The sequence below is a fragment of the Sphaerodactylus townsendi genome, linkage group LG07 (genome assembly GCF_021028975.2).
Source record: "Sphaerodactylus townsendi isolate TG3544 linkage group LG07, MPM_Stown_v2.3, whole genome shotgun sequence".
Lineage (NCBI taxonomy): Eukaryota > Metazoa > Chordata > Lepidosauria > Squamata > Sphaerodactylidae > Sphaerodactylus > Sphaerodactylus townsendi.
This window is the reverse complement of record NC_059431.1, coordinates 124,665,779-124,693,003: the sequence shown is the minus strand read 5'-3', so window position 1 is coordinate 124,693,003 and position 27,225 is coordinate 124,665,779. Positions and strand designations below refer to the sequence as shown.

General features: G+C 51.0%; 1 protein-coding gene across 3 annotated transcripts in view; it reads right to left on the bottom strand.

The window, feature by feature from the left end:
* The window catches only part of ZSWIM8 (zinc finger SWIM-type containing 8), a 69,775-nt gene that overhangs the window by 5,264 nt on the left and 37,286 nt on the right, over window positions 1-27,225 (bottom strand). For 2 of the 3 annotated variants that reach the window (XM_048503209.1, XM_048503211.1), the window contains 14 exons: window positions 25,698-26,697; window positions 24,591-24,722; window positions 19,789-19,968; window positions 18,188-18,371; window positions 15,126-15,224; window positions 13,771-13,895; window positions 12,538-12,772; window positions 11,355-11,507; window positions 10,372-10,594; window positions 8,363-8,652; window positions 6,138-6,361; window positions 3,810-4,292; window positions 2,560-2,728; window positions 653-826 (listed from right to left, as the gene is read on the bottom strand). In XM_048503209.1, the coding sequence (XP_048359166.1) occupies window positions 653-826; window positions 2,560-2,728; window positions 3,810-4,292; window positions 6,138-6,361; window positions 8,363-8,652; window positions 10,372-10,594; window positions 11,355-11,507; window positions 12,538-12,772; window positions 13,771-13,895; window positions 15,126-15,224; window positions 18,188-18,371; window positions 19,789-19,968; window positions 24,591-24,722; window positions 25,698-26,697 (3,671 nt within the window). The remainder of the gene's footprint in view (window positions 1-652; window positions 827-2,559; window positions 2,729-3,809; window positions 4,293-6,137; window positions 6,362-8,362; window positions 8,653-10,371; window positions 10,595-11,354; window positions 11,508-12,537; window positions 12,773-13,770; window positions 13,896-15,125; window positions 15,225-18,187; window positions 18,372-19,788; window positions 19,969-24,590; window positions 24,723-25,697; window positions 26,698-27,225) is intronic. The other variant, XM_048503210.1, reaches the window with a different exon arrangement.

The following is a 27,225-nucleotide window of genomic DNA, read 5'->3' as shown; positions in this document are numbered from 1 at the left end:
TGCAAAATTCTCCACAACATACCATCAAAGGCTTTCGCCGCCAGAATCAAGTAGCTGTTGCGATTTTCCGGGTTGTCTGGCATTGGACAGGCAGTTTTAGCTCTGAACATTTCACCGGCATCTGTGGCTGGCATCTTCAGAAGCACGTCAGGGTAAGACGTGTTTCTCCCTGTGACACTCTGGAGATGCCAGCCACAGCTGCAGGCAAAAGCTACAAGACTACGGCCACCCAGCCCAGAAAACCCACCACGCCCTCTGTTAACGTTTCTAGCATTTTCCTTCAGCGTCCGCTCAACACTACACTACACCCAAATGCCAAGAACACACTGCAACCATCTCCTCCTGAGCAGGAATATTTCCAGCCCGACAACCTCTGGAGAACCGCCGGGGCTTACCGTGTCGACCAGCATATTTCCTTATATTAAATATACCTGACTTCCTCCTTCCCCCATGATTCACTCTCCATAAATTATTCTACCTGCTCATGGGCCTTGTGCTTAGTTAGGCATTCCACCTCAGACACCAGACAGCCCCCAAACCACTCCTCAGCCCCCCTGCCTGTCAGGATTCTGGTGCCTCCTTCCCACAGAAACCTGCCATGACAGGGAGTTCACATACTGTGTGGATTCCCTGTGGGGAGACTGTCCCTTACCGACTCGGTAAGCAGAGTGCAGGTAGTGCAGGCCCTGGGGGCTCACGGGCTGGCTGTGCTGCTCCTCTTCCGAGGGGAAGCCCCCCGCAACAAGGGGGGTGGGCTGAGAAGACAGACTTGTCAAAGCAGTCCCTTGGAGGGCCGGGAACGTCGTCCCTGCGTGGACACTCCCTACTGGGGGGAACAAAGGGCACCATCAAAAGACAGCATTGCATAAGCCCAAGCAGTTACGGCCTGTTACCAAGATCACGCCCACTCAGTGGAAACATCGTCCCCACTTGGTTTTTTACTCCAGGGCCCTTTCGTGTCACAGGACAGCAGATGGTGGGTGATGGTGATGAAAAATGCCATTAAGCTGCAGCTGACTTACGGCAGCTCCTCATAGGGTTTTCAAGGCAAGAGATGTTCAGAGGTGATTTGCCATTGCCTGCCTCTCCATAGCAACCCTGGGCTTCCTCAATAGTCTCCCATCCAAGTACTAAGCAGGGCAACTCTGTTTAGCCTCCAAGATCTGATGAGACCGGGCTAGCCAGAGCCTCCAGATCTGATGAGACCAGGCTAGCAAGAGCCTCCAAGATCTGATGAGACCAGGCTAGCCAGAGCCTCCAAGATGCTGAAACTGGGCTAGCCAGAGCCACCAGATCTGATGAAACCGGGCTAGCCAGAGCCTCCAGATCTGATGAGACTAGGCTAGCCAGAGCCTCCAAGATCTGATGAGACCAGGCTAGCCAGAGCCTCCAAGATGCTGAAACTGGGCTAGCCAGAGCCTCCAGATCTGATGAAACCGGGCTAGCCAGAGCCTCCAGATCTGATGAGACTAGGCTAGCCAGAGCCTCCAGATCTGATGAGACCAGGCTAGCCAGAGCCTCCAGATCTGATGAGACTGGGCTAGCCAGAGCCTCCAGATCTGATGAGACTGGGCTAGCCAGAGCCTCCAGATCTGATGAGACTAGGCTACCCAGAGCCTTTGATGGCTCGCTACCACCCAGAGCCTCCCAGACCTGATGAGACTTGAGACTGTGGAGCCTTGGTGTACCTGATGAGTTAGGCCTAGCCAGGGCCTCCCAAGATCTGATGTGAGAGCGGGCTGGAGGAGTCCAGGAGCCTCCGGAGATCTGATGGGGTGGGTAGCCCAGAACCCGTCTGATGGAGACTGGAAGCTGGAGCCTCCAGATCTGATGAGACTAGGCTACCCAGAGCCTCCAGACCTGATGAGACCGGGCTAGCCAGAGCCTCCAGACCTGATGAGACTAGGCTAGCCAGAGCCTCCAAGATCTGATGAGAACGGGCTAGTCAGAGCCTCCAAGATCTGATGAGACTAGGCTACCCAGAGCCTCCAGATCTGATGAGACTAGGCTACCCAGAGCCTCCAGACCTGATGAGACCGGGCTAGCCAGAGCCTCCAGGTCTGATGAGACCAGGCTAGACAGAGCCTCCAGGTCTGATGAGACCGGGCTAGACAGAGCCTCCAAGATCAGGGCAACATTCACTGAGTGGAAATGTAGTTCCCCTACGTTCCCTTTGAGTTTCAGGACAGCAAAACCCAAAAGGTAAAAATCAACGGAAAACAATCAAGGAGAAGAATGATTACAACATACACAAAACTGAAGAATAAATGTTTTATGTTTTTTAAAAAACCAAAAGGTTATTTCAAAGTCACAACACTGCCAAGGATTGGGTTTTTTTAATTTACTAATTTCTCCATCCCACCCTTCTGTCCAATTGGGGCCACTGTAGGAATGGGCTTACAGTACGTGAATCCTGGCAAAGCTATGCAGATGTCACCCCATTCCAGAAAGAGCAGCCCATGAGGACTGGGTGGCCAGGTGGAGCTCAGTTGCCGCACCTGCCTCCACCTCCTCTTCCTCCTCATCTGGCACCTGAGAAAAAGAACCTGGTACACTCACTTGCTACGTTCGATGACAGCGAAAGCCCCGTCTCAGCATGGTAAGGATGCACGGCGATCTGCGTCATAGACGGGACAGGCACTCCTGGGAATGACACCGCTGTAGCTGCCAAAGATGGGGTGGCTACAGAGTATGGATACTGGGCCCCAATGAATGCTGGGTGGACACCCTAGACAGGAAGAAGAACCGGTCATGGTCTTGAGCACGAGGTGAGGCAGATCCAGAAGTATCCCAAACATGGTACAAACCTCTTCACACACCATTATTACTAAAAAAAACCAAAACCCAAATGCTTCTGCTGCTCATAGAAGAAAATTCAAAGCCAAATGCTTTTTCAAAGAGAGGCTGAAGCAGAATCGCCCTTCTGTCTGCCAGGCCTGGTAAGGAAAGGGGATGCGCAGTTCTCTTGCAGACTCATGCTGCCAAAGGGGGGCGCCACGGAGTTCCCTCCTCCACACAAATCCTGAGCTGGCCTATTGACATTGACCATCTGCATTGTTTGGGGGCTTTGGGCTTGATTTGCTGAGTCAAAAACTGAGCCCTTCGGGGGAAGGGCGGTATATAAATATAATAAACCAACAAACAAATAAATAAAACACCGCTCTCAGACCTTCACTCAGCCTAGCACAGGGCAACCTTCAGAGGCCCACGAACTGCCCTTCTCAATATTAGGGAGGCCACCCCCCGACACAACCAGACAGCCTACCCTGCAGATCAAACCTGGGACAGACCAAATTTAAAACCTGGGGTTCAACTAACCTACTCACGGTCCCACCCCGGATGTTGAGGCCAGCGCAAAACACTTTCACTTGCCACTCTTTTGACTCATTTGTTACAGGCAGGGGGTCTCCAACGTGCAGCCCGTGGACACCGTGGGGTCTGCCAACACCTTGCGTGGTGCCTCTTAAGCTTTTTTAGAAAGAGGACTGGGTGAGGTGGGGGTTGTGCCCGGCAGGGATTTGGGTTGGCTGTAGAGATTTAAAGGCATCCTGTCAAACAGAGATTCTGGCCAGAAACATTGAACAGTTACTACTGGAGGAATGCATGGCCTCGCTCCCTGACATTTTATATTGGCCTCCCCCTCCTGGGGCAACCAGTCTGTTGATGTGCCCACCACCCTATGCCGGAATTCCAAAGGTGCCGGCAGGCCCAAAAAAGGCTTGGAGCCCTCTGCCCTAGGGTTAGCCTGTGCCATCTCCAGAGACAGGGACTGGTCACCTTTGATGCTTGGAATGCAGAGCATTACTCACTTGGGGATACGCAGAGCCTGGCACGGGGAAGACAGTCGGGCGCGGCATGTGCTGGATCGGGTGCCCGATGTACTGAGGATTGCACGGAATGTGTGTCTGGAGAGTGGTGAAGGGGTGAAGCCCCTGCGTGTGTGCGTGAGCCACGGCCGGCCCAGCCATGGTGTGCTGCTGGTAGATCGTTGACCCCACTGAGATCACGGGCACCACCGTTGCCGCAGCGGTCACGGCCGCCGCCACAGTCACCGTGGCGGGCTCTGAGGTCACTCTATTATCCGCCAGCCCACGGACTGCTTCGCAATTTGCCCGGGCTCCACTAGCGCTGCAGCCTGTGGCCCCTTCCCTTTGGGCGAGGGTCCCGCCCACAGTCTGTTCGTACAGCCAGTACCACTGGTGAGCCACTTCAAAGAGGACCTCGGGATAAACCCCTCCTCCTTTAGCCGCCTCCTCCACTGCCATGCAGGCTTTCTCCAGCATCAGATTATCCTGCGGGGGAAAGAGAACAGGCCGTGAGGAAAGGAAGCAGATTCTCCACCTCCCTTCTCTCTCTGCAACTGAAATTAACTCTAAACTCCTCGGGTGGGAGGCCTGGCCTGTATCTTATTTATGGGTAGTACAGAAGTTGGTTCCAGGTTCAGCCTTCCATCCCCCCAAGGTTGGTAAAATGAGTATCCGGCTTGCTGGGAGTAAAGTGCAGACAACTGGGGAAGGCAAATGCAAACCACCCTGTGAACACAGCCTGCCCAGTAGTCATAAGAACATAAGAACAAGCCTGCTGGATCAGACCAGAGTCCATCTAGTCCAGCTCTCTGCTACTCGCAGTGGCCCACCAGGTGCCTTTGGGAGCTCACATGCAGGAGGTGAAAGCAAGGGCCTTCTGCTGCTGCTACTGCTCCCGAGCACCTGGTCTGCTAAGGCATTTGCAATCTGAGATCAAGGAGGATCAAGATTGGTAGCCATAGATCGACTTCTCCTCCATAAATCTGTCCAAGCCCCTTTTAAAGCTATCCAGGTTAGTGGCCATCACCACCTCCTGTGGCAGCATATTCCAAACACCAATCACACGTTGCGTGAAGAAGTGTTTCCTTTTATTAGTCCTAATTCTTCCCCCCAGCATTTTCAGTGGATGCCCCCTGGTTCTAGTATTGTGAGAAAGAGAGAAAAATGTCTCTCTGTCAACATTTTCTACCCCATGCATAATTTTATAGACTTCAATCATATCCCCCCTCAGACGTCTCCTCTCCAAACTAAAGAGTCCCAAACGCTGCAGCCTCTCCTCATAGGGAAGGTGCTCCAGTCCCTCAATCATCCTCGTTGCCCTTCTCTGCACTTTTTCTATCTCTTCGGATAGTCGTTCGGATGGGAACAGTAATGACCCAGTGCTTAAACTCTACCTTTTCACATGTCACAGTAGGAACCAGCATGTATACAGGTGGAGCCGCATCAAAACCATTTCCCAGTTCCCAACAACTGCGATACACAGGAAACTGCTTTGAATTGAATCAGGCTGTCACTGGACCATCAAGGTCTGTTCTGCCTGTTCAGATGGGGCGTTGCTCTCCAGAGTCACCGGCAGAGGCCTTTCACACCACCTGCAGCCTGATTCTTTTTTAACTGGAGATGGCGTAGATCAGTGATGGCGAACCTATGGCACGGGTGCCAGAGGTGGCACTCAGAGCCCTCTCTGTGGGCACGCACAAACAGAGTTCATCATGTGAAGGGGAAAGCGCCCCCCCCCCCCCACCCATCTAGGCTGGCCTGGGCTGCTGGGCTTGATTATTAGCATTAAACCTAAGACCTAGTTTTGGGGAAGCAGTGTAGGTAACCCTGTTAAGCGCTGTTAAACCCCACTGATTTTCATGCGAAGAACTAAAGCGCGATCCTTTACCTGGGAGTAAGCTCGGTTGCTGGCAATGTGGCTTGCTTCTGAGTAAACCCTCCTAGGGTCGTGATACACCCATTGGAAGAGTTGCACAGTTGCTTCAAAGCAAAGCCACCAACTACCACCAAGCTTACTCCTGAGTAACACACGCCTCGGAGCCAACCGTTTTTTCAAAACTAAAACCTCAATATTCAGATTAAATTGCTATGTTGGCACTTTGCGATAAATAAGTGGGTTTTGGGTTGCAATTTGGGCACTCGGTCTCAAAAAGGTTCGCCATCACTGGCGTAGATTGAACCTTCCACAGCACCGTAGCCCCTCCCTGGAAGCAGCTCAAAAGGGGAACACCAAACATCTGTGTTTCCAAGAACAGGAAACCAACCCTGTGGCCCCATCCCCAGGAGGTCCGTCAGGGAAGGTTCAGGCCTGTGGACCTCTGGACTGCTCACCTGCTCCTTGCACTGGACCAGGGCTCTCTGGATCTCGTTTGGGTTCAAGGCGTGGGCGTGGGGCAAGCAGCTCAGCGCCAGCTCGGCAGCTGCGCGCACCATGTTGGAATCCCTGGCTCTGGACGCTCTGTCAGCCAAGGACGCCACTTCTGGCGGGGTCAGGTGCCCATCCCAGCACTCCACCAGGATATTCAAGGCTGCGCTGCCGATCTCCATGGCTTGCCCTAAGAGGGGGGGAAGGAGGCTGTTCAGCAATATGTCCCTTGTACCGCTTGGTTCTGCCTGCCCTTTCAATCACCAGGAGACTGAAGGAGTCTCTGAAGGAAAGCCGTGGGGGACATGGAAGAGGTTCCTCCGAGGCTCCCTCCAGACAAGCCCTTTTCTATCCAGCCGCCAGACATTACAAGCTGCTGGGCTTGTGTCAAGTTCTGAGAAGACAGGCAGAGAAGAGCAGCTGGAAAAACACAAGACTTGCAGCAGGAAAAGAGCGGCCTCGTCCTGATCTCGCCGACAACCGGGAGACCCCAGAACGACCGCTGGTTGACAGACCAGAAACGAAGTCCGAGAGAAAAAGGCGGCCGGGCGTTGACCATGACGGGACCTGCAGCCAAATGTCTGCTTGCAGGACAGCAGAGCTCCCACCTGACTCCTGCCGCCGAGGGCTTTCGCTTCCATGCTGGTGCCTACTTCAAAGCTCTCCTGCATGCAGGGCGGCCCCAGGACCTGGGCCCATAGGAAACAGCCCCGTCTCTAGAGAGATAACGGAAGCTTCCCTTCGGGGGGGGGGGGGGGGGGCGCAAAGGGAGCACAGAGCTGCACCGTCAGGAACTCCGAGGAGCTTCTGGGATTATGATCTTCCTACAGAAAAACAGGTCAATATGAAATTAAATGTAAAAGAGAGAGCCGGTGTGCTGTCATTTCGTTCGGATGCGGAGAATCCCAGCTCAACTCCCCTTCTGGGCTTCCTTGGGTGCTTCCTGACTGGACGGCCTCACGAAGCAGGCACTGAACTGGCTGCGCACACAGCTGCAGCCCTCGGAAGGAGCCGCTCTTGCAAGCACCAGAGAAGGAGAAGGCAGGTCCCTTTTGCCGAACACCCTCAGCAGAGGCCCAGTGACTCTTCTGCCCCCCAACAAATCTGATTCCTGGGCAGCAGTGGCGTAGGAGGTTAAGAGCTCGTGTATCTAATCTGGAGGAACCGGGTTTGATTCCCCGCTCTGCCGCCTGAGCTGTGGAGGCTGATCTGGGGAATTCAGATTAGCCTGTGCACTCCCACACACGCCAGCTGGGTGACCTTGGGCTAGTCACAGCTTCTCGGAGCTCTCTCAGCCCCACCCACCTCACAGGGTGTTTGTTGTGAGGGGGGAAGGGCAAGGAGATTGTCAGCCCCTTTGAGTCTCCTGCAGGAGAGAAAGGGGGGATATAAATCCAAACTCTTCTTTTTCTTCTGCAGTTTCCTCTTTTCCCATTGTAGGGGCAGCCGTCTGCTGCAGGCTGCACTCCCCCACTCAGGTATCTGCACCCATGAAAGGCCAACACTTTCAAATGAGGCAAAAGGAGCAGAGACTCCCCACCCTGTGCGAGGGACTGAGAGAGGAGTGAGCAGAAAGAACGGCACAGAGCCAAGCCCCCGGCATGCCAAAAACTGAGACTGTTGTGAAGGACGAGGAATAAATCTAAATAATTATAACGATCATAATGATACACTGTTGAAGGCTTTCACAGCCGGAATCACTGAGCTGATTCCCTGAAGAGGCCAGCCACGGAGGCAGGAGCAAATGCTACGGGAAACGGCCTTGCAGCCCAGAAACCCCACAGCACCCCAATCACAACAACAAATGGGGTCTGATGACTTCCATCGGGGTTTGGATTTCCAGGGGTGAGAGTGGCCGTCCTCTCTTTCCACTTCTCATCCACACAAGTGGAAGAACCACAGGATTCCCCTTGAGATGCCTTTGGCGAGCTGTACAAATGAGGAGGGGGTAAAGGCGGACAGTGCACAGCACCGACGCTGGAAACAGACACGGCCTTGACCGCCACTCTATTCCTTCTGGTCCTGCAAGCCCTTGGCCAAGCATCGCTGAAAGCTCTCCCAAACTCACCTCCGCTAGGCTACCTGGACTGTGCTGGCCAATTACAGCCATAAGCTTCTGACCCTCTGCAGGAAGACAGAGATGGCCCTGGCAGGTATTACAAGCATCCTCAAGGACAGCCCCCATGCCCACCTGTGATCCACGAGACGTGGGAGGAGTACGTCCGAGAGAGCCAGTTGGGGGAGACAAAGTTGTGCAGCCCCAGGGCGTAGAGCCCGATCTCGAAGGCGCAGAGGTGGAGGTTGCGATGAGGCCCCTGGTGACCGCCGCTGGAGGACGGGTGGGTGAAGATGGAGGTGCTGCTGTTGCCCCCGGCCTTGATGAGGACCGTCTTGGCCAGCTCAAAGTAGAAGTGGGCGGCCGCCTCCGATGGCTGGTTGGGGACGTGAGGGGCGTGGCTCTCTGGCCTTCTTCCTTTGTACCTGAAAGGGACAAAACAGAGAGAGATGGGCCCAAGAGGGACTTAAGCCCTCTGTTCTCACGTGCCATGCTGAAATTAGAGGCAGACAGGAGAACAACGGAAGGCCCTGAGGCTCAGACTTGGGTTTAGCTCAAGGGAGACCTGCAGACAGACAGACAGACAGACAGACAGACAGACAGACAGACAGACAGACAGACAGAGGGAGCTTAGTCTGCTGCAGAAGTGGACTGGAGCCAGCACAGTAGGTGGGCTCTAAACTGGAGGATCAGGATTGACTCCTCACTCCTCCACATGAGTAGTGGACTCTTATCTGGTGAACTGGATTTGTTTCCCCGCTCCTCCACATGAAGCCTGCTGGGCGACCTTGGTCTAGTCCTGGCTCTCTCCGAACTCTCTCAGCCCCACCAGCCTCACCAGGGAAAGGAGCTTGTCAGCCGCCCAGAGTCTCCTCGCGGGAGAGGAAGGTGAATCGAAACTCTCCTTCTTCCGTTTCCTCAGGGGGCTGCTGCTCACCCAAGAAGACTTAAGCTTTCAAAGCTTTTAGTGAAGCTACTGTGTGGAATACGGCCGTAGGAGGCCTCTGTCACAATAAGTCAAAGCAGATAAAATACAACATAACACAACATAAAAAGTCAACTATATAAGATACCAACTACACTGTATAAACTATACAAAGAAGTTATATAATAAAAACACACCAACACATGGTAGACAGCATTCAGTTCATAAGACTTTTATATTCTAGTAGGAGTTTTTAGTGGTTTATTTGGATTGTAATTTTCTAGCTGCTGAGGCGAAAAGTGAAGCTCTGTGTGGAAAAAATGGGTCCCGATCGGATCAAAGCAGCAGCGGGTTCTCAGGTGAACCTGTCAATATGCCAGCAGAAGACGCTGGGTTCTCTACAGAGAGGACAGGATAAACCAGGGCTGTCCAACTCTGGCCTCCCAGACATTCATGGACTATGATTCCCACCAGCCCTGCCAGCAGGGAGCCCGAGTCAGTCACTCAAGTATTTATTGTTTGAGCCATTGGCTATAACAATACAGAGATACATGCAGTTAAAACAGTAACTTAGTTAAAATAATAATTTAAATTAAAACAATAACTTAGTTTTACATTAAAATATAAATTATTTGTATTCGCAATCTCTAGATTAAAATGCCCCATCAAATACTTTCCACGTCAGATGTTTTTGCAGCTTCTTCAGCTAGTCTAAGTTAACCTCCAGTACTTTGGAACATCAATTCAAACAGCGCTTTAAGTACTTTGCTCGTAGTTTCCTAGCCGCCAGGGCAAAGAGAGCCATCTTGTAAGAAACATAGGAATCAATATCAGATAATAAGAAAATCAGTTTCTTATCATCGGACAAAAAAGCTGTCCTGGGTAGTATTGGCTCCAAAAACCTTTTCCTTATTTCTGAATATAAAGGACAGGAGAGTATGTAAGGGAGCCCTAGTCCATGAACACCTGGAAGGCCAGAGTTGGACACCCCTGGTATAAACCATAATGTGTTGACTCAGGAAAGCACTCTTGGCCAAGTTTACATAGCAATGAAACAGGGAAACCAAATGGGAGACTGGGCAGACAGCGAAGCCAAGCAGCTGAGTTTCTCTTTCTGCTTCTATCTTGGCCTCCCCAGCCAGATGCCTCCTCACAACCTCTCCAACGCAAGTCCCTCTACAAAGCCAGCTTTGGAAGATGGCCAAGACAGCTTCCTTACCTGCTGACTTCCACAGTCTTGGCGCGGGCCCCTCCGCTGGCTCTCCGGCTGCCGCTGGAGGAGGAGGAGCCCAGAGAGTCGCTGGAGGAGCTGCTGATGCTGTCGCTGTCCTGTCCTCTGGTCCAGGAGGTGGCCGCCCACCCACCCCGCAGGGGCCGACGGCTGAGAGTTGGGGAGCTGTCGGAGGTGGTTTCTGGGGCGCTGCTGTCGATGCTAGCCATGCCTGAAACAGAGGATGGTGTCATGATATATGGCTCAGCCAGCGTTACCCAGGTTTATGGAGGTGGCTGAACCAATTTTATAAAATGGTCATATCGGTTTGGTTACAGTTCAGACATTCAACCTTTTAAAAAGTGATGAACCTGAATGAAAATTGAAACACACTTCCTGAGTTAAGACCTCTCAAGCATTATGAGAGGGACCAAGTACTATCCGGAGTTGGTTGGGTGAGGTGGGGGAGGGGAGGGGACTCTGTGACCAGCAAAGCTCCTGGCTGGAGAGGCATAGAGGCATCATGCTGAAATTCAGAATAAATTCTGATCAGTACTTTCAGACATTCAGCAAGATCATGACAATTCACCTGATCTCCCACAGAACGAACAGGTCTTCAGGAGCAGCAGTGGCGTAGGAGGTTAAGAGCTCGTGTATCTAATCTGGAGGAACCGGGTTTGATTCCCAGCTCTGCCGCCTGAGCGGTGGAGGCTTATCTGGGGAATTCAGATTAGCCTGTATGCTCCCACACACGGCAGCTGGGTGACCTTGGGCTAGTCACAGCTTTTCAGAGCTCTCTCATCCCCACCTACCTCACAGGGTGTTTGTTGTGAGGGGGGAAGGGCAAGGAGATTGTCAGCCCCTTTGAGTCTCCTGCAGGAGAGAAGGGGGGATATAAATCCAAACTCCTCTTCTTCTTCTTCACAATCACGGGTGCCTTTGAAGCGCTGAGCCATCGAAGCAGGGTGACCGGTGAGCAAACCTGAACTTACCGGTATGTTTCTTTTTCTGCCTGACAGGAGAGCCCCAACACCGGCCATTGTAGCCGCCTCTGTTCCCCAGGGCCAGCCGGCTGGGAACTTTCCCTTCTTGTTTCAAGATGCTGGATTCCACTGGCGGGTCACAAGGAGACCTCTGAGGGTTCTCTGCAACATTAGGAAAAAGGCAAGTTCAATGAAAGAACAAAATAGTAAACTGGAGAAGTTTCAAAGCTGAATATCTTGCCCACACCAAGATCCCTGGTTGGAGGAATGGGAAGCATCCAGAGGTTCTGGTGGAAGAAAGAGAAGTGGCAGAGAGTCACTGCAATCTGCATATGGTTCCCTGAAGGTAAAGAGGGTTCAAATCACTGACTTCAGTTTGTGTAGAAGCACCAGGCAGCTGTGTGTGAAACCACCCCATGACAGTTTAACAATGGTGGGGCAAATTGTCGAAAACTTTTGCGGCTGGAATCAACTGGCTGTTGTGAATTTTCTAGACTGCAGCCATGGTAGGTTTTGCTCCTAATGTTATGCCCACATCTATGGATGGCATCTTCAGAGGCATGTCACAGTAAGATGCCACTGCAATTGAACTCCACCCGAACACAAGTAAATGCACTCCACACGCACCTGGGGAGGTAAACGTATGCACCACCAACACAATCATTCCACGCTGGTCACAAAGAGACACTCATCTTGCCGGGACATACCTCTGAAGATGCCAACCACATATGTGGGCAAAACATTAGAAGCAAAACCTACCGGGCCACAGCCACACAGCCGGGAAAAACCACAACCGTCGGAAAGAAGAAGAGTTTGGATTTATATCCCCTTCTCTCCTGCAGGAGACTCAAAGGGGCTGACAATCTCCTTGCCCTTCCCCCCTCACAACAAACATCCTGTGAGGTAGGTGGGGCTGAGAGAGCTCCGAGAAGCTGTGACTAGCCCAAGGTCACCCAGCTGGCGTGTGTGGGAGTGTACAGGCTAATCTGAATTCCTCAGATAAGCCTCCACAGCTCAGGCGGCAGAACTGGGAATCAAACCCGGTTCCTCCAGATTAGATACACGAGCTCTTAACCTCCTACGCCACTGCTGCTCCTGTACAGTACAGAATAGGTGAGACTGAAGCAAATTTCCACAGATCAAGGCAAAAGCAGACAGCAGCTGCCCAGCATAGTCAACAGGGAGACGGTACCTTGAGCACTCTTCTCAACGAAGGGTTCTGAGGGGCTGCTCTGGACTGCAGGGGCCACCCCTGCCTGCTGAGGCACAGACCCCCCCGAGAGATGCTGAATGGGTGCCGCTGATTGGGCTGCATGCTTGGAAGGAGACTTCTGATTGGCCACCGTCGGCTTGCTAGACGAGTAGAAGGAGCTCAGTGTCTGAGGCTTGTGCGTTTGACTCTCTCTGTCTAACAGCTTGTCCAAGATCTATAGGACAGGGAGCACCAGAAATGGGAGAAATCAGAATCTTTGATAGGGAGTTCCCAGGAGAAACAGAAAGAGGGGAAAGCTTCTAGCCCAGGGGTGGACAATTATTTTTTCCATGGGGCCGCATAAGAAACAGAAAATATTGTGGAGGGCCGGGCCAAAAGGGAGGGGGACGAGGCACTTTTGAAAGCCCCGCAGAAGCCGGCAGCCAAGGCAACTGGCTTCTGCGGGGCTTTCAAAGATGCCTCGCTCCCCAGCAAGACAGGGGGGCCAGTCAGGGTCATCCGGCGGGCCGGATGTGGCCCGCAGGCCGTATAATGCCCAGGTCTGTTCTAGCCTGTCTTGCCAAGGGATATGCCAGTGGAAGGAGAATGGAAAGGAAGGCACTACAGGAAAGCACAACAGGGATGGGAGCTCTGCCAGGGTGATGCACTCTACTCCTCCTTTCCGAAAAGGCAGATTCTTGACCTTCATGAAGACCTAACAATCATCTTGAAATCTGATTCTGAGGGCCTCGAGAGGGCCAAACCCGAGGGCCTCAGCCCATAACAAGCGGCAACCAGGCTTTCTTGACATCTGAGTAAGCCCAAGTGCCCCGTGTCCTGACCCCAGAATTCCTCCATTGGTGTCCGCCCTTCCCTGACAACCGTGTTCAACCACGGGGAGGAATTGCAGGCCTGACCTTGAAGGCTTGGACACCCAACAAATGTTTACGAATACCAGGAAGTCTGGGAAACCGAACTTCCAGTGACCCCGGGCTCAATTTCTGAGGCATCCTGACAGCACACAGCTCTTAAAAAACAGATATTTCTTTCTAAAGGTAAACTGGGGGATGGGGAGAGACCGGTGAGTACCACCCCCGACAGGTGTGCCACCGCTATGAACTGTGTAAGATTTTTTAAAAAAATCTTGTTTTTTAAAAAGCTGATTAAACAAGGAATGGGGTGGGGGAGACATCATCAGACTGAATCCAGCTCTGGGAATTCCAAGAGACCTACTTTTTTTAGTTTTGACTGGTCATCTTTGTAAGTTGTCATCAGGAGTAGCGCCAGGTCACCCTTCTCCCTTCGGGTGCCTTCGCACAGAAGAGGGTGTTCTGCTTCACTCACAGTTGTCTTCATGCCTGGAAGGAAGAGGGGAGAATGCCGACACATTTACCTAAGACCTGCAGGATAAACTCCAGGGCGTCTTTGAGTTCACTCAAAGCAACCCAGACAATTGGAGCAGTAACATTGGAGAAGGAGAGAAAGCAGAACTCAATTGCATCGTCACCCGGATAGTGTGAAAGGGTGACCAATGACATAATCCTTATTTTCTGTCTCTCTCTACCTCATACTGCTTCTTAACTTATTAATTTTAAGCACCTCTGAATGGCTGTGAAAAATCAATCGCAAGGGCATTACATTTTGCAACTGAAAGAGTGACAGATCTACTAATATCTTCTAATAAAAGAGGTTATATCTCTGCTTGATCTACGTTTTGGAGCAAAGGAAAAATTAAAAGATTTCTAGCCTCAGTAAAATAACAGCAGTCAAAAGTCACATGATAAAGAGTAGCGACGCTACCTGTGCCATCATCACATACTCTATCACAGTGGTTCTCAACCTTCCTAATGCTGCGACCCTTTAATACAGTTCCTCATGTTGTGGTGACCCCCAACCCTAACATTTATCCATTTTACAGATGGAGAACACTGATAAAGACAGTCTTAGGCGACCCCTGTGAAAGGGTCGTTCGACCCCCTGTGAAAGGGTCGTTCGACCCTGAGCCTTTGGGGAGGACAGTATATAAATATGATAAATAAATAAAATAAATAAATAAACCCACAGGTTCAGAACCACTGCTCTATCAGAATGGGGTATCTTAAGATACCTTCCCTTGCCAGACTCCAGATGGTAAGCCATTTAGACGTGTGAACCCACACTGTGGAACAATTAAATATGAATAGTATTAGGGAAAGTTGGCCACAGGGAAAGATTCCAAGAAATTGGTGGAACAAACACAGTGTGTTCTACATATGGGTGAAGGTCTGAGCACCAGGTCATTACTGACACGGCGCAATGTTCACAAGGCAGGTTTGTCCACAGAGTGATGAACCCTTCCCTGCCTTCTTCCATCATCTACACTTTTATAATCATACAAAAATAAACATTTCCTAATCATGACCTTCCTGTCTAGTGCCTGATTGAAGGGAGTCTGAGGAAAGACCAAGGAGCTGAAGTCGTTGCTCTACCAGGTTATCTCAGTGGGAAACACAAGAATCCTCCCTGATCAGCCCGAGGCAGCTCTGTTGGGCGTCGGGCAGCTCCCTCCTTATTTGGGTCAGAGATGGAAAGAGGACCTACAAGCTTACCAAGAGCCGCCACAGCTGCCTCAAAGCCCAGCTCCTCATCTCCAGGCATTTCATTATTCCAATTACGGCTCGGCGGTCTGGATCCGGTAGGAGAAACCACTGGGAAAGAGAGAGAGGGGGGATATGATTGAAGTCTATAAAATTATGCATGGGGTAGAAAATGTTGACAGAGAGAAATGTTTCTCTCTTTCTCACAATACTAGAACCAGGGGGCATTCATTGAAAATGCTGGGGGGAAGAATTAGGACTAATAAAAGGAAACACTTTTTCACGCAACGTGTGATTGGTGTTTGGAATATGCTGCCACAGGAGGGGGTGATGGCCACTAACCTGGATAGCTTTAAAAGGGGCTTGGACAGATTGATGGAGGAGAAGTCGATCTATGGCTACCAATCTTGATCCTCTTTGATCTGAGATTGCAAATGCCTTAGCAGAATAGCCAGGTGCTCTGAAGGAACGCTTAGCCTCAGAAGGCCCTTGCTTTCACCTCCTGCATGTGAGCTCCCAAAGGCACCTGGTGGGCCACTGCGAGTAGCAGAGAGCTGGACTAGATGGACTCTGGTCTGATCCATCTGGCTTGTTCTTATGTTCTTATGTAGAGAGAGAGGAGCATATGAAGCTGCCTTACCCTGAATCAGACGGCCAACCCATTAAGGTCGGTGGTCTGACTGGTGGTGGCTCCCCAGAGTCTCAGTGTCACCTACAGCCTGGTCCTTTTAACTGGAGATGGCAGGGATCAAACTGGCAACCTACTGTAAGCAATGCAGCTGCTCTGACTCTGAGCCCAGGCAGCCAGCCAGGGCAAGGACAGGGCAAGAATCATCTTGATGAGAATTCTTTCAAGGCCTTCCAAGTTTCTCTTTTGAAACTGAATTAAATTGGTATTGTTGAAGGTTTTTATGGCCAGAATCACAAGGATGTTGTGGGTTTTCCGGGTTGTATGGCCGGGTTCCAGCAGTATTTTCTCCTGACGTTTCGCCTGCATCTGTGGCTATCTGTGGCTGGCATCTTCAGAGGATCTGGGGAAGATGCCAGCCACAGATAAAGGCAAAAAGTCAGAAGAAACTACTACTGGAACATGGCCATACAACCTGGAAAACCCACAACATCCTAATCTGGTATTGCAGCCATGATCAACGGGCTGCTGTGGGTTTTCCAGGCTTTGTGGCCACGATCTGGTAGTTTTTGCTCCTAGACTCGAGTTTCATCTGCATCTATAGCTGGCATCTTCAGAGGCATGACCTGGTGAGATGTATTTCTCTTCATAAAGAGAGAAACATCCCATTATGATATGCCTCTGAAGCTGCCAGCCACACATGCGGGTGAAACAATAGGAGCAAAGACTACCAGACCACAGCCACACAGCCCAGAAAACCCACAATAGCCAGTGAATTAAATCTGCCTCTAGCAAGACATGTTCATCTTCATGGCCTTCTGTGCAGTCCCACATTGCCAGCCAACAAGAGAATAGAAAAGTTTAAGCAAAGAAAAGAACTTTCTAGAACTTGTGTCTTGTTTCAGATTTTCGCATCAGGCAGTCAGATGTGTCAGGACACAAGACCAATAATTCATATCAATAAGGAGCCCCCTTGCTTTGGGAAGCCCCTGAACTCAACCAAGGGATGGCCAAGCCCTCCATCTTGAATCTGGAGAACTGAGTTTGATTTCCTGCTCCTCCACAAGATGCCTGCTGAGTGACCTTGAACTAGTCACAGTCCTCTCAGAACTCTCTCAGTCCCACCTACCTCTCAAGGTGTCTGCTATGGGGAGGGGGGGGGGAGGGAAGGCAATTGTAAGCCGCTTTGAGTCTTCTTAAAGGCAGGGGATAAAGTGAGGCATAAGAACCAACAGTACTTCTGTTTATTCCAGCTGTCCCCAAGACTGGGAGTGTTTTTCCCAGTTGCCAACTGCTTCATCTATGAAAGGAGGAGGCCTGGCTTGAAACCTCCCAGCATTTTGCAAATGGCCCCACTTCGTGTGTTTGGCTGCAAACTCCCCCAGCAACCATTTGGGTTCCAGCACCTGCTGGCAGAGCTGCACACAGGGAATCCCCCACCCTCAACAACATACCACCTCGTAGACCCACGCGAAGCAGCAAAGGCTGGTGCAACGAATCACTGGAATCGAAGGGTTGGCCACAGAGTTTCCAGCAGTTCCTAGAGCTGCCCTTTGCCACGAGATACATGAGGCTATTTTAAAAATTCTGTGACGCTGCTCCCCCGCCAACCTTTCCCCATCGCTGGATCTAAGCGGGAGAGCTTAGATTCAGCTTTCTCTGTTACTCTTCGCGTTGTAGAAATAAACTGCTTTAGGACTTTCCTACGGTCTCTGTTATTTCCACGTTCGAGAGCCTGACACCTGTCTCTGTTAACAGTGGGTTATGATCTTCTTGCACCTGAGAATTTGGTCTGTAGGGCAGGGATGTCAATCATGCAGCCTGGGGGCTGGATCGGACTCCTTCAGGGGGCTTATCAGGCCCATGATCAAGCTGAGGCAACCCCTCCCCTCGCTCCCAATCCGTTAAGGGGGTGGGGGGGGGTTACCACAGCTTGCTCGTGGGCCTGATAGGTCTTCTCAAGGCAGCAACCCCACCCCACGGCAGGTTTGCCAGTCTAACAACACCCCCCGTGCTGTCCTGGGGCCGGCCCAGACAGCCACCCCCTCCTCCACCCAACCAAGTCACATTCACGTCATGTTTGGCCCTCATAATAAATGAGTTCAACGTCCTTTGCTGTTGAGGACACAGGGGAATCGGATCACAGTGGCCTGAACCAGACATGCAGGGCTCCGCCTCTGTTGAGACTGGCTCAACCCTCTCGTGTCCGCAGACACTTGGAGGCTTCTGAAAGGGGATGTAAGAGACACTGCTGGCGTCTGCTAACCCTACCTCTTAGAATTTTTAACAGACCCCATACACGCACCCTAAAATTTAGCAAGAGCTGTCTACTCATCTCAGAAAATTCCCTGGTTTTGTCTGGCGCTATTCACACCACACCTACTGGTTGTTATTAAAGAGTTTCTCCTCTTCAGACATGCCTCAGAGTTGAGGGGTCAGGCATTACCTGGAGCACACAGGACGTCGAATATGAAGTTGGCCAGCATGAGCGGCAAGACCGGGCGGTAGTCACAGAGAGTTCCTTCCCTCAGCTCCTCTGCCCTTCCCCGAATGGTGTTCATCTCATTGGAGCCAAGTGGGATTTTCTTCAGCAGGGCCGCAATCTCTGACTCTTGGTAGGCCAACTTGACCTGGTGGAGACACAAATTAGAGACTGCCCCCTTTGGGGTCTCCACCGCCCAGCTACTCAACACAAAGACCCTGTATCAGGGGACTGACGCAAAAGGGCTTTTCAATCACCAACTGGCTGAGATGTCGGCTTCTTGTATTAAATCACAGACTCATACAAGTTGGAGGAGGCCACCAGGGCCATCAAGTCCAATCCCCTCATGATGATAGTGGGTGGCTGGAAGCTGCCTCGTAGAGTCAGCCAGGGGAAACCCAGCCTTGGGGATGAAACGTGGAGCACTGCATCCTCCTCGGCCCATTCAATGAAAACTGTTAGGGAAATCAGTCCACTAGCGAGATGGCAGCAACCTCTGTGCAACTTTTATGTGGAAGTCTGAGGCATAAGGTCAACCGGGTAGGATGTTCACAGGTGGAAAACCGCAGCATTAGCACCGTTGGCGTCTCCAGATGTCTGTTCGTTGTATTGTATTGTATTATTCTATTTGTATACCGCCCTCCCCCGAAGGGCTCAGGGCGGTGAACAACAACAGTATAATGGAAAAAACGTGGCAAGTGAACCAGAGGAAACGATCAATGAACCGGGATAGCCTAATCCCGAACAAGAAACTTGCCATAACTCAAGGAAGCGTAATCAATGATGACACTATATTAACTATAACAATTATATTAGTCAATTCAATATTGAATTGACTAATATGATTGTTATAGTTAATATAGTGTCATCATTGATTACGCTTCCTTGAGTTACGGCAAGTTTCTTGTTCGGGATAAGGCGATCCCCGTTCATTGATCGTTTCAACAACAGTATAATACCAAACATCAGTAATCATAACATCAAGCAAAGAAAAATCAATAAACAGCATCGATAAACATGGGACCCCACCCCCTGCAGGTGTTTCCAATGGGGTGGGTGGGGAAGGACTCTCGCTCCTTCCCATGGGTAGCAGGGGGCAGCTCACCAGGTGGACTTCTGCTTGGCTGGCAGGCAGGCAAACCAACAGGGAGGATCTGTTCATTGGCCCTCTCATATGGCCTACACCAGGGGTGTCCAACTCTGGCACACCAGATGTTCATGGACTACGATTCCCATCAGTCCCTGTCAATTGGCCATATTGGCAGGGGCTGATGGGAATAGTAGTCCATGAACATCTGGGGCACCAGAGCCGGACACCCCTGGCCTACCCAGATCCACTGCAGGCCCTCAGACCGAGACCTTGTAACAGGCTCCCTTGCACAGGCTCAGCAGATACAGACTGGAGAAGGGCAGCTGCAGAACAGCCGAGAGGGCCCCCACATCTTGGGAGAAAGCCCCGAGAAGAACAGGGGCCATTGAGAGCTCCAGGCTGGGTCCATCACACAGGCTGGTCGAAACTGTGGAGGGGAGCTCTGGCTTGAAGATGTGAGCAATGCCACGCGTACCTCCAGTGCCTTGGTGGAGGCCGGGGGCCTCTGCAGCTCCAAAGCAAACATGCCGATCTGGAAAGCCAGGGTGTGGTACTCCTGCCGTTCACTGAGCACAGTGAGCAGGAATGCCGCTTTCGATAAGGTGTTGGTCGCCATCCAAGTCTGCTTGCTGGTGGATACCCTGTTCTTCTTTCCCTGAGGGGAAGGATTGAGAGACAACAGCTGGATGAAAACCATCCTCAGTCACTAACTCGGGAGTCCCCAACATGGCACACTCCCAGGGGCTTCCCAAGAGGTTTTAGAAAGCAGGTACAACCAGGGAGTCTTCTGGCAGCCATGTTTTAAAGTGTTACTTTGGCAGCCACGACAAGCACAGCAACGGGATCTTAATGGCATGACTGAAGGGAAGTGGCAGCAGCCATTTCTTGGCTGGCCCCATCTCTCGAGAGCAGTGCTGTAAGGTCAAGATAAGCTGTGGAGGCTTATCTGGAGAATTCAGATTAGCCTGTGCACTCCCACACACGCCAGCTGGGTGACCTTGGGTAGTCACAGCTTCTCGGAGCTCTCTCAGCCCCACCCACCTCACAGGGTGTTTGCTGGGGGGGGGGGACTGTCAGTCCCTTTGAGTCTCCTTACAGGAGAGAAAGGGGGGGTATAAATCCTCCTCCTCCTTCCTCCTCCTCCTCCTCCTTCTTCTTCTTCCTCCTTCTTCTTCTTCCTCCTTCTTCTTCTTCTTCTTCCTCCTCCTCCTCCTCCTGTGGCAACTATTTTGTAACTGTGCCCACCACACTGCTGCAGGCTCAGAAAGGCTGGGGACACCTACCCTAACGAATAGCACCAGGGCACAAGAACGCTCCACCATTAAGCATCCAGACTGCTCTCCATATTAGCCTGACCACCATTTCAATTGCTTTTGCTTGCACTATATCCCAAATGTCACTGCGCTCAAACCAAACTGCACGATGAGAAACTCCAGGCAGTAAGAGCAACGCTTGCTCAGCCCCACAGGTAGAGTATATAGTTAAGAACCAAACCGTTTCTACACCTGCCCACTCTCTTCTCTCTCCAAACTGTGGTAAAGTTTGCTCCTCCCGATGTTTGACCTCCCCCACTTTGGCACAGGGTGCTATGCCAAGGGACCGCATTACCCCATACGTCCCGAGTTGACCTCTGCGCTCAGCAGAGGCCAATTTACGGGAGATCCCTGGCCCCTCAATGATGCAGCTGGCCTCCACTCGGGCCAGGGCCTTTACGGCTCTGGCCCCTGCCTGGTGGAACACTCTACCACCAGCTGTCCGGGCCCTGCGGGACCTTGAAGAGTTAAGCAGGGCCTGCAAGACCGAATTGTTCCACCGGGCCTTTGGAGAGACCCTCAGTCAGCTGAGGGTGCCTCTGCTCTGCCCTCCCCTGCTGTATAAGGTCCCTAACATCATCGGGACCCATTATTCTCTTGGGAGGGTTGGATATGGGTTTCGTGGGGTACTGTTTTAGAATGTAAACTTTTAAACTTTTAATATGTTTTTATATATGATAGCATACTGTTCACCGCCCTGAGCCCTTCGGGGATAGGGCGGTATATCAAATCAAATAATAATAATAATAAATAATAAATAATTAAGAACTCTCAACAGTCCTTATTCAAGCCCTACTGCCTGCCCTGACAAAAACCATCTCTGTACTTTTGTTCACTTACCTAACATGCTGGGACACCTGAGAAGTTTTTTGTTATTTGCCTGCCTGAGCCAAGTCAACAAAGACTCACTGCAGCCAGCCTCACTTCCATTGGGCAGAAAGGGGTTTACCCAGAAGGCCAGCCTGGGGAAGCATTTTTATCCACCGACGCTTCGCCAGACAGGACACTGAGTGGGGAGGTCAGCCCATCTGAGCTCTTCGTTTCCCCCTCTCGTCTTCTTTCTGCCTCAGAGGCCCATTCACACCAAGGAAATTAACTTTGGGGAAGATGTCGAAGGCTCTCACGGCCAGAGCTGACTGGCTGTAGTGGGTTTTCCGAGCTACATGGCCGTGATCTACCAGATGACGGCCACGCAGCCAGCAAAAACCCACAACAGCCAGTTTGGGAAAGATGCCCTCCAGGAATGTACGCCCTGAGTTCAGCCCTCAAGAGCAGCTGCTCCGATACTTCCTCAGTTATCTTCCATCCTTCCGCAAGAGTGAGCACAGCTCCAGATTCCTGGAGATTAACCCACTGCTGCTGCCCCACGGAAGCGCAGCTCCAGTCAGCAGCATCTCATCTGGGGGTGTTTAAAAGCATGATTTCTGCTTGCGCGCCCTAAATTTCAGAGCTCAAATCCTAGTGAACGGCTTCCATTCAACCTCTGAATTTCCACTCATTTTTTCCACATTTTTCCACATTTCCACTCATCTTTTCCTTTTTTTTTTTTTTTTTGGAAACTTGAGTATTTTGCCTCTGGCCTGGCAGAGGCGTAGCTAGGGGAAATGGAGCCGGTGCAAAATCTGAGTTTTGCGCCCCTCCACGACCAAAAGCCACCCTCCCCCACTACGAACAAAAAACAAATTTTTTGAACCAGGTCATCTCACAGTCACCATCACATTATAGAACATGCCCCAACTCACAAATCTGAACACACCCAGGGTTCCCTAGTTTAAACAACATTGAAAGTGATCCTGGGTTTTTTGGTGGGGGGGGGATCCACCCTGAAACAGAATCACTTGTAATGCTATTTAGACCAGAGAGCCCAGATTCTCCTTTTAAATATACCTTAAAGGGAGACTCTGGGCTCCCTAGTTTAAACAACATTGAAAGTGATGCAGGGCGGGGGAGGGATCCACCCCGAAACAGCATCATTTTCAATGTTATTTAAACTAGGGATCTCTGATTCTCCTTTTAAATTCCCCTTAAAGGGAAAATCCACCCAGAAACAGCATCACTTTCAATGTTTTTTAGACTAGAGAGCCCAGATTCTCCTAGAGAACCCAGATTCTCCTTTTAAATCCACCTTAAAGGGAGAATCTGGGCTCCCTAGTTTAAACAACATTGAAAGTAATGCTGTTTCAGGGAGGATTCCCCCCCCCCCCCAAACAGCATCACTTTCAATATTGTTTAGACAAGGGAGCCCGGATTCCCCCTTTAAATCCACTCAGAAGGATTTACTCATCCAACTGATGAGTATACCGTGTGTTGACTTGGGCATCAAAATCTCAGATGAGATGCAGAGACCTTATTTAAAGACGCATTAACTGGTATGTCTGGATCTATTTAAACCAATGGAAAAGCATCAACAAGAGCAGGTGTTTTCTTAATAGCGCCCTTCCAGCAATGAGGAGGAAGGTAACACTCTGGGAAGGAAAAAGCAGAGTTGGAGGTGGCTTAAAGTCTCCCCCAGCCCCTTAGGGGGAAAAGTCACTCATTTCTTTCCTTTTTCCAAACTCCCTGCACTCGTATCTGAAAGCTAACAATCCTGAGCAAAATATGCCTTGAGAAAGTCGCTCACATTCATGGTCCAGGGGGAAAAGAGGTAAAAAATTAACAGCGATTCATACATTTCTCCCTCCACCCCAGGACATCTCCCCTTGGAGGTTTTTTCCAGCAAAGGTACGAATGAAGCGGTGCAGAAAGCAGAGGTAGCAGGAAGCAGCAGAGAGTTACTCTGACTGCGCTGTTCTCACACGGTTCAAACAGCACAAAATAGCACCAGCAGCTGCCACCCGGGGTCAGGCCCACTGGTCTGTCTGCTCTGACTGGCAGCGACTCTTCAGGGATTCAGGAAGGGAAGGGTCTTCCACATCACCGGCTGCCTGATACTTTCAACCGGAGATGCGGGGGACTTCACCTGGGCATGCCTGACAAATGCTTTCCCACTGAGTGATGGCCCACCCGCCCAGGCTGAATAAGATTTCTAAACCACTTGCCTTAATGGAAATTTAACACAGCCAATAGAAATTTAACACAGGAGCAGCAGTGGCGTAGGGGGTTAAGAGCTCGTGTATCTAATCTGGAGGAACCGGGTTTGATTCCCAGCTCTGCCGCCTGAGCTGTGGAGGCTTATCTGGGGAATTCAGATCAGCCTGTACACTCCCACACACGCCAGCTGGGTGACCTTGGGCTAGTCACAGCTTCTCGGAGCTCCCTCAGCCCCACCTACCTCACAGGGTGTTTGTTGTGAGGGGGGGAAGGGCAAGGAGATTGTCAGCCCCTTTGAGTCTCCTGCAGGAGAGAAAGGGGGGATATAAATCCTAACTCTTCTCTTCTTCTTCTTCTTCAAATTCATCCCCCCCACCCCTTTTCCCTTTTTTGAAGAAAAAACTCAAGTAGATCTCTAATTTGTAGAGATACTTCTGCAGGGAAGACCCACAGTTCCATTCCTGAGAAGCAACACCAGAAGAATTACTACCTTGGATTTAGGGGGGGTTACATCCTGAGGTTCCAGCCGCATGCACTCAGCCTAACCTACTACCCAGGATTGTTGTGAGGCTAAGAGGAGCAGGAACTGCTCCCGGTCACCATTTCGGTGAAAGGATATAAATACAGTAAAAAAAAAAGGTTCTGGATAAATTGCACAGAATTCAGCAATCTCAAATTTTTGTTTAAAAAAACTCAAACAAACAGGTTTCTGGTCTTAATTTCTGAAACCTCCAAACTCAATATACAAACTACGCAATATTTGTGACACATCAATCATGTCATTTCTTGAAGAACTTATTTTAAAGAGCGGTTCTGAAGGTCTACACTTGATATTATAGCAACCTGCGCACAGGAAACAGTGTTTCTGCTTTCTGTTCAGACGTGCAGAACTGGGAGGCGGCAGCTCTGAAATATTTATGGGGCACCCACAGACCTTGGTTGGGGGCTGCTCCACTTTGAGGTCTGGGGGGTTGGCCCGCAAATCCTTGGCGAGCTCTACGGTCAGGCGGCAGGCTTCGTTGCTGTAGCCGTGGGCGTAGAGGGCCTCTGCGCAGGCAAAGAGGATCTGGAAGGAGAGGGACACAAACAAGTGAGGTTTCTCTGCGCTTTGCATTCACCTGCAGGTGGGCTTTGCTTTTGCGCTTGCCCTCAAATCAAACATTTATTCTTAGCACCCGGGGGGGTCAAACAGGAGGTCAGTTCCCCCACTCCCCAGAAGCCACCTGTGTTTGCAGGGACAACAGAAGGTCAAACTAAGACATGTTTAATGTATTGTCGAAGGCTTTCACGGCCGGAATCACTTGGGTGCTGTGTGGTTTCCGGGCTGTATGGCCGTGTTCTAGCAGCATTCTCTCCTGACGTTTCGCCTGCATCTGTGGCTGGCATGATCCTCTGAAGATGCCAGCCACAGATGCAGACGAAACGTCAGGAGAGAATGCTGCTAGAACACGGCCATACAGCCCGGAAACCACACAGCACCTAAGACATGTTTACTTGCAAGAAAACATGGAACTTTGTTTTTATATCAGCAAGAACATTGTAGGCATAGAAATGAAAAACTCCAGCTATTCCTACAATTGAGGAAGAGTGGGTGAAGGTACTCAAGTTGGCTGAAATGGCCAAGTTAGCTTTGCTACTAAAAGAAAAGAACTTCATTACGCTCATGGGCAATTGGAAACCCTTACCAGAATATCTAGATAAAGCAGAAAAAAATAAAACAATGGCTAATGGTTTTGAAGGTTAAGGATTGTTAAATTAAGATCCAACAGAGAAAAGTGAGACTGTTTATTAAGAATGATGCTAAACCTTTCATTTTATTTTGATGCTCCCTGGCCCAGTGTGGAAAGGGCAGAATTTAAAGGTTAATATTCGGTGCAGAAGAAACTGGATGTCGATATGAAACAAGTACTGTATAATTTGGTGAATTTCTGCCTTGGTGTGTATGTTTTCAACTCTGATTTTGAAGTACAAATTAAAAAATCCTTTGAATGACTTGTAACTGATTCTCACAAAATACGCACACACGGAGACGGGCTCTTACCTCCATGCGGTTCTCCTGCTCCAGAGGCTTTATCCCAGCAAAGATGTCCTGGTCTTCTTCCACCCCTCCCTCCGCCTTCTCCTCCTCTTCCTTAGAAACCTCCTGGGGGTTCAGATAGTACACCTGATAGTCATCATCGTCCTCTTCTCCTCCAGCCGCACCATTCTCCCCCACTTCTTTCGGTTTCAGACTCACCCCACCACCACTCTGGTCTGGGCAAGGGAAGTCGTCGTCTCCGCTACCCACTTCCCCCGCGGGGTCCTTGGGGGTCTTCTTGGTGGACGGACTGCTCCGGAGGGTTGGTTCGGCAGCTTCCGAGAAATACACGCCCCCCTCGTCCTCAAAGGTATCCCGAAAGCTCCGGCTCAAGGGGCTCTCCGTGAAACTGAACGTGTTGCTGGCCTCCGCCCCCAGGGCCAAGCTGCTGTCGTCCAGAGTCATCTCGGCCAGGTCTGGCTCCAGAGAGCTGTCCTCGCTGCTCATGCGGCGCTTCCCACTGTGCTTGCTGGCCAAGCTCTTCCCTGCTGGAAGCTTGCCCTTGTTTGCGGCCGGCTTGTAGGCCGCCTTGTCGCCTTCTGCCGAGAGACGCCTCAGGACACGCTGAGGGCCGTCGGGGACAACTTTCCGCTTCCCAATTATTTCTTTTGGGCGTACCGCTGGTTCCTGGGAAGCGAGGCGGGACCTGTCCCCTAACTGCAGGCAGGCCCCCGTGGCCTCCTGCCCAGGCCCCCTCCCTGCCTCACAGAAGGTCTCTGCGCACTGCGGCCGACAACTCCGCTGCTGGATGGCTTTCACCCAGCAAAAAGAATTCTTCTTGTCGGCACTGCTGTAGGTGATGCCCGGGATGGGATAGGCCTCCTCCCAGTTGAAATAGCAGGCTTCAACCGCCGGCTTAAAGCCTTGGAACAGCTTCTCCAGGGATTTCTTGTGCTGCCCCCTCTTGACGTTGTCGATGACCTTCAGCTGCCACATACGGAGCTGCGCACACATGTCCCTTCGCCTGGCGTTGCGGAAGAGGATGGAGAGCAACGAAAGGGCACCGGTTAGCCCAGAGGTAACATAAGAACATAAGAACAAGCCAGCTGGATCAGACTCAGAGTCCATCTAGTCCAGCTCTCTGCTACTCGCAGTGGCCCACCAGGTGCCTTTGGGAGCTCACATGCAGGAGGTGAAAGCAATGGCCTTCTGCTGCTGTTGCTCCCGATCACCTGGTCTGTTAAGGCATTTGCAATCTCAGATCAAAGAGGATCAAGATTGTTAGCCATAAATCGACTTCTCCTCCATAAATCTGTCCAAGCCCCTTTTAAAGCTATCCAGGTGAGTGGCCATCACCACCTCCTGTGGCAGCATATTCCAAACACCAATCACACGTTGTGTGAAGAAGTGTTTCCTTTTATTAGTCCTAATTCTTCCCCCCAGAATTTCCATGAATGCCCCCTGGTTCTAGTATTGTGAGAAAGAGAGAAAAATTTCTTTCTGTCAACATTTTCTACCCCATGCATAATTTTATAGACTTCAATCATATCCC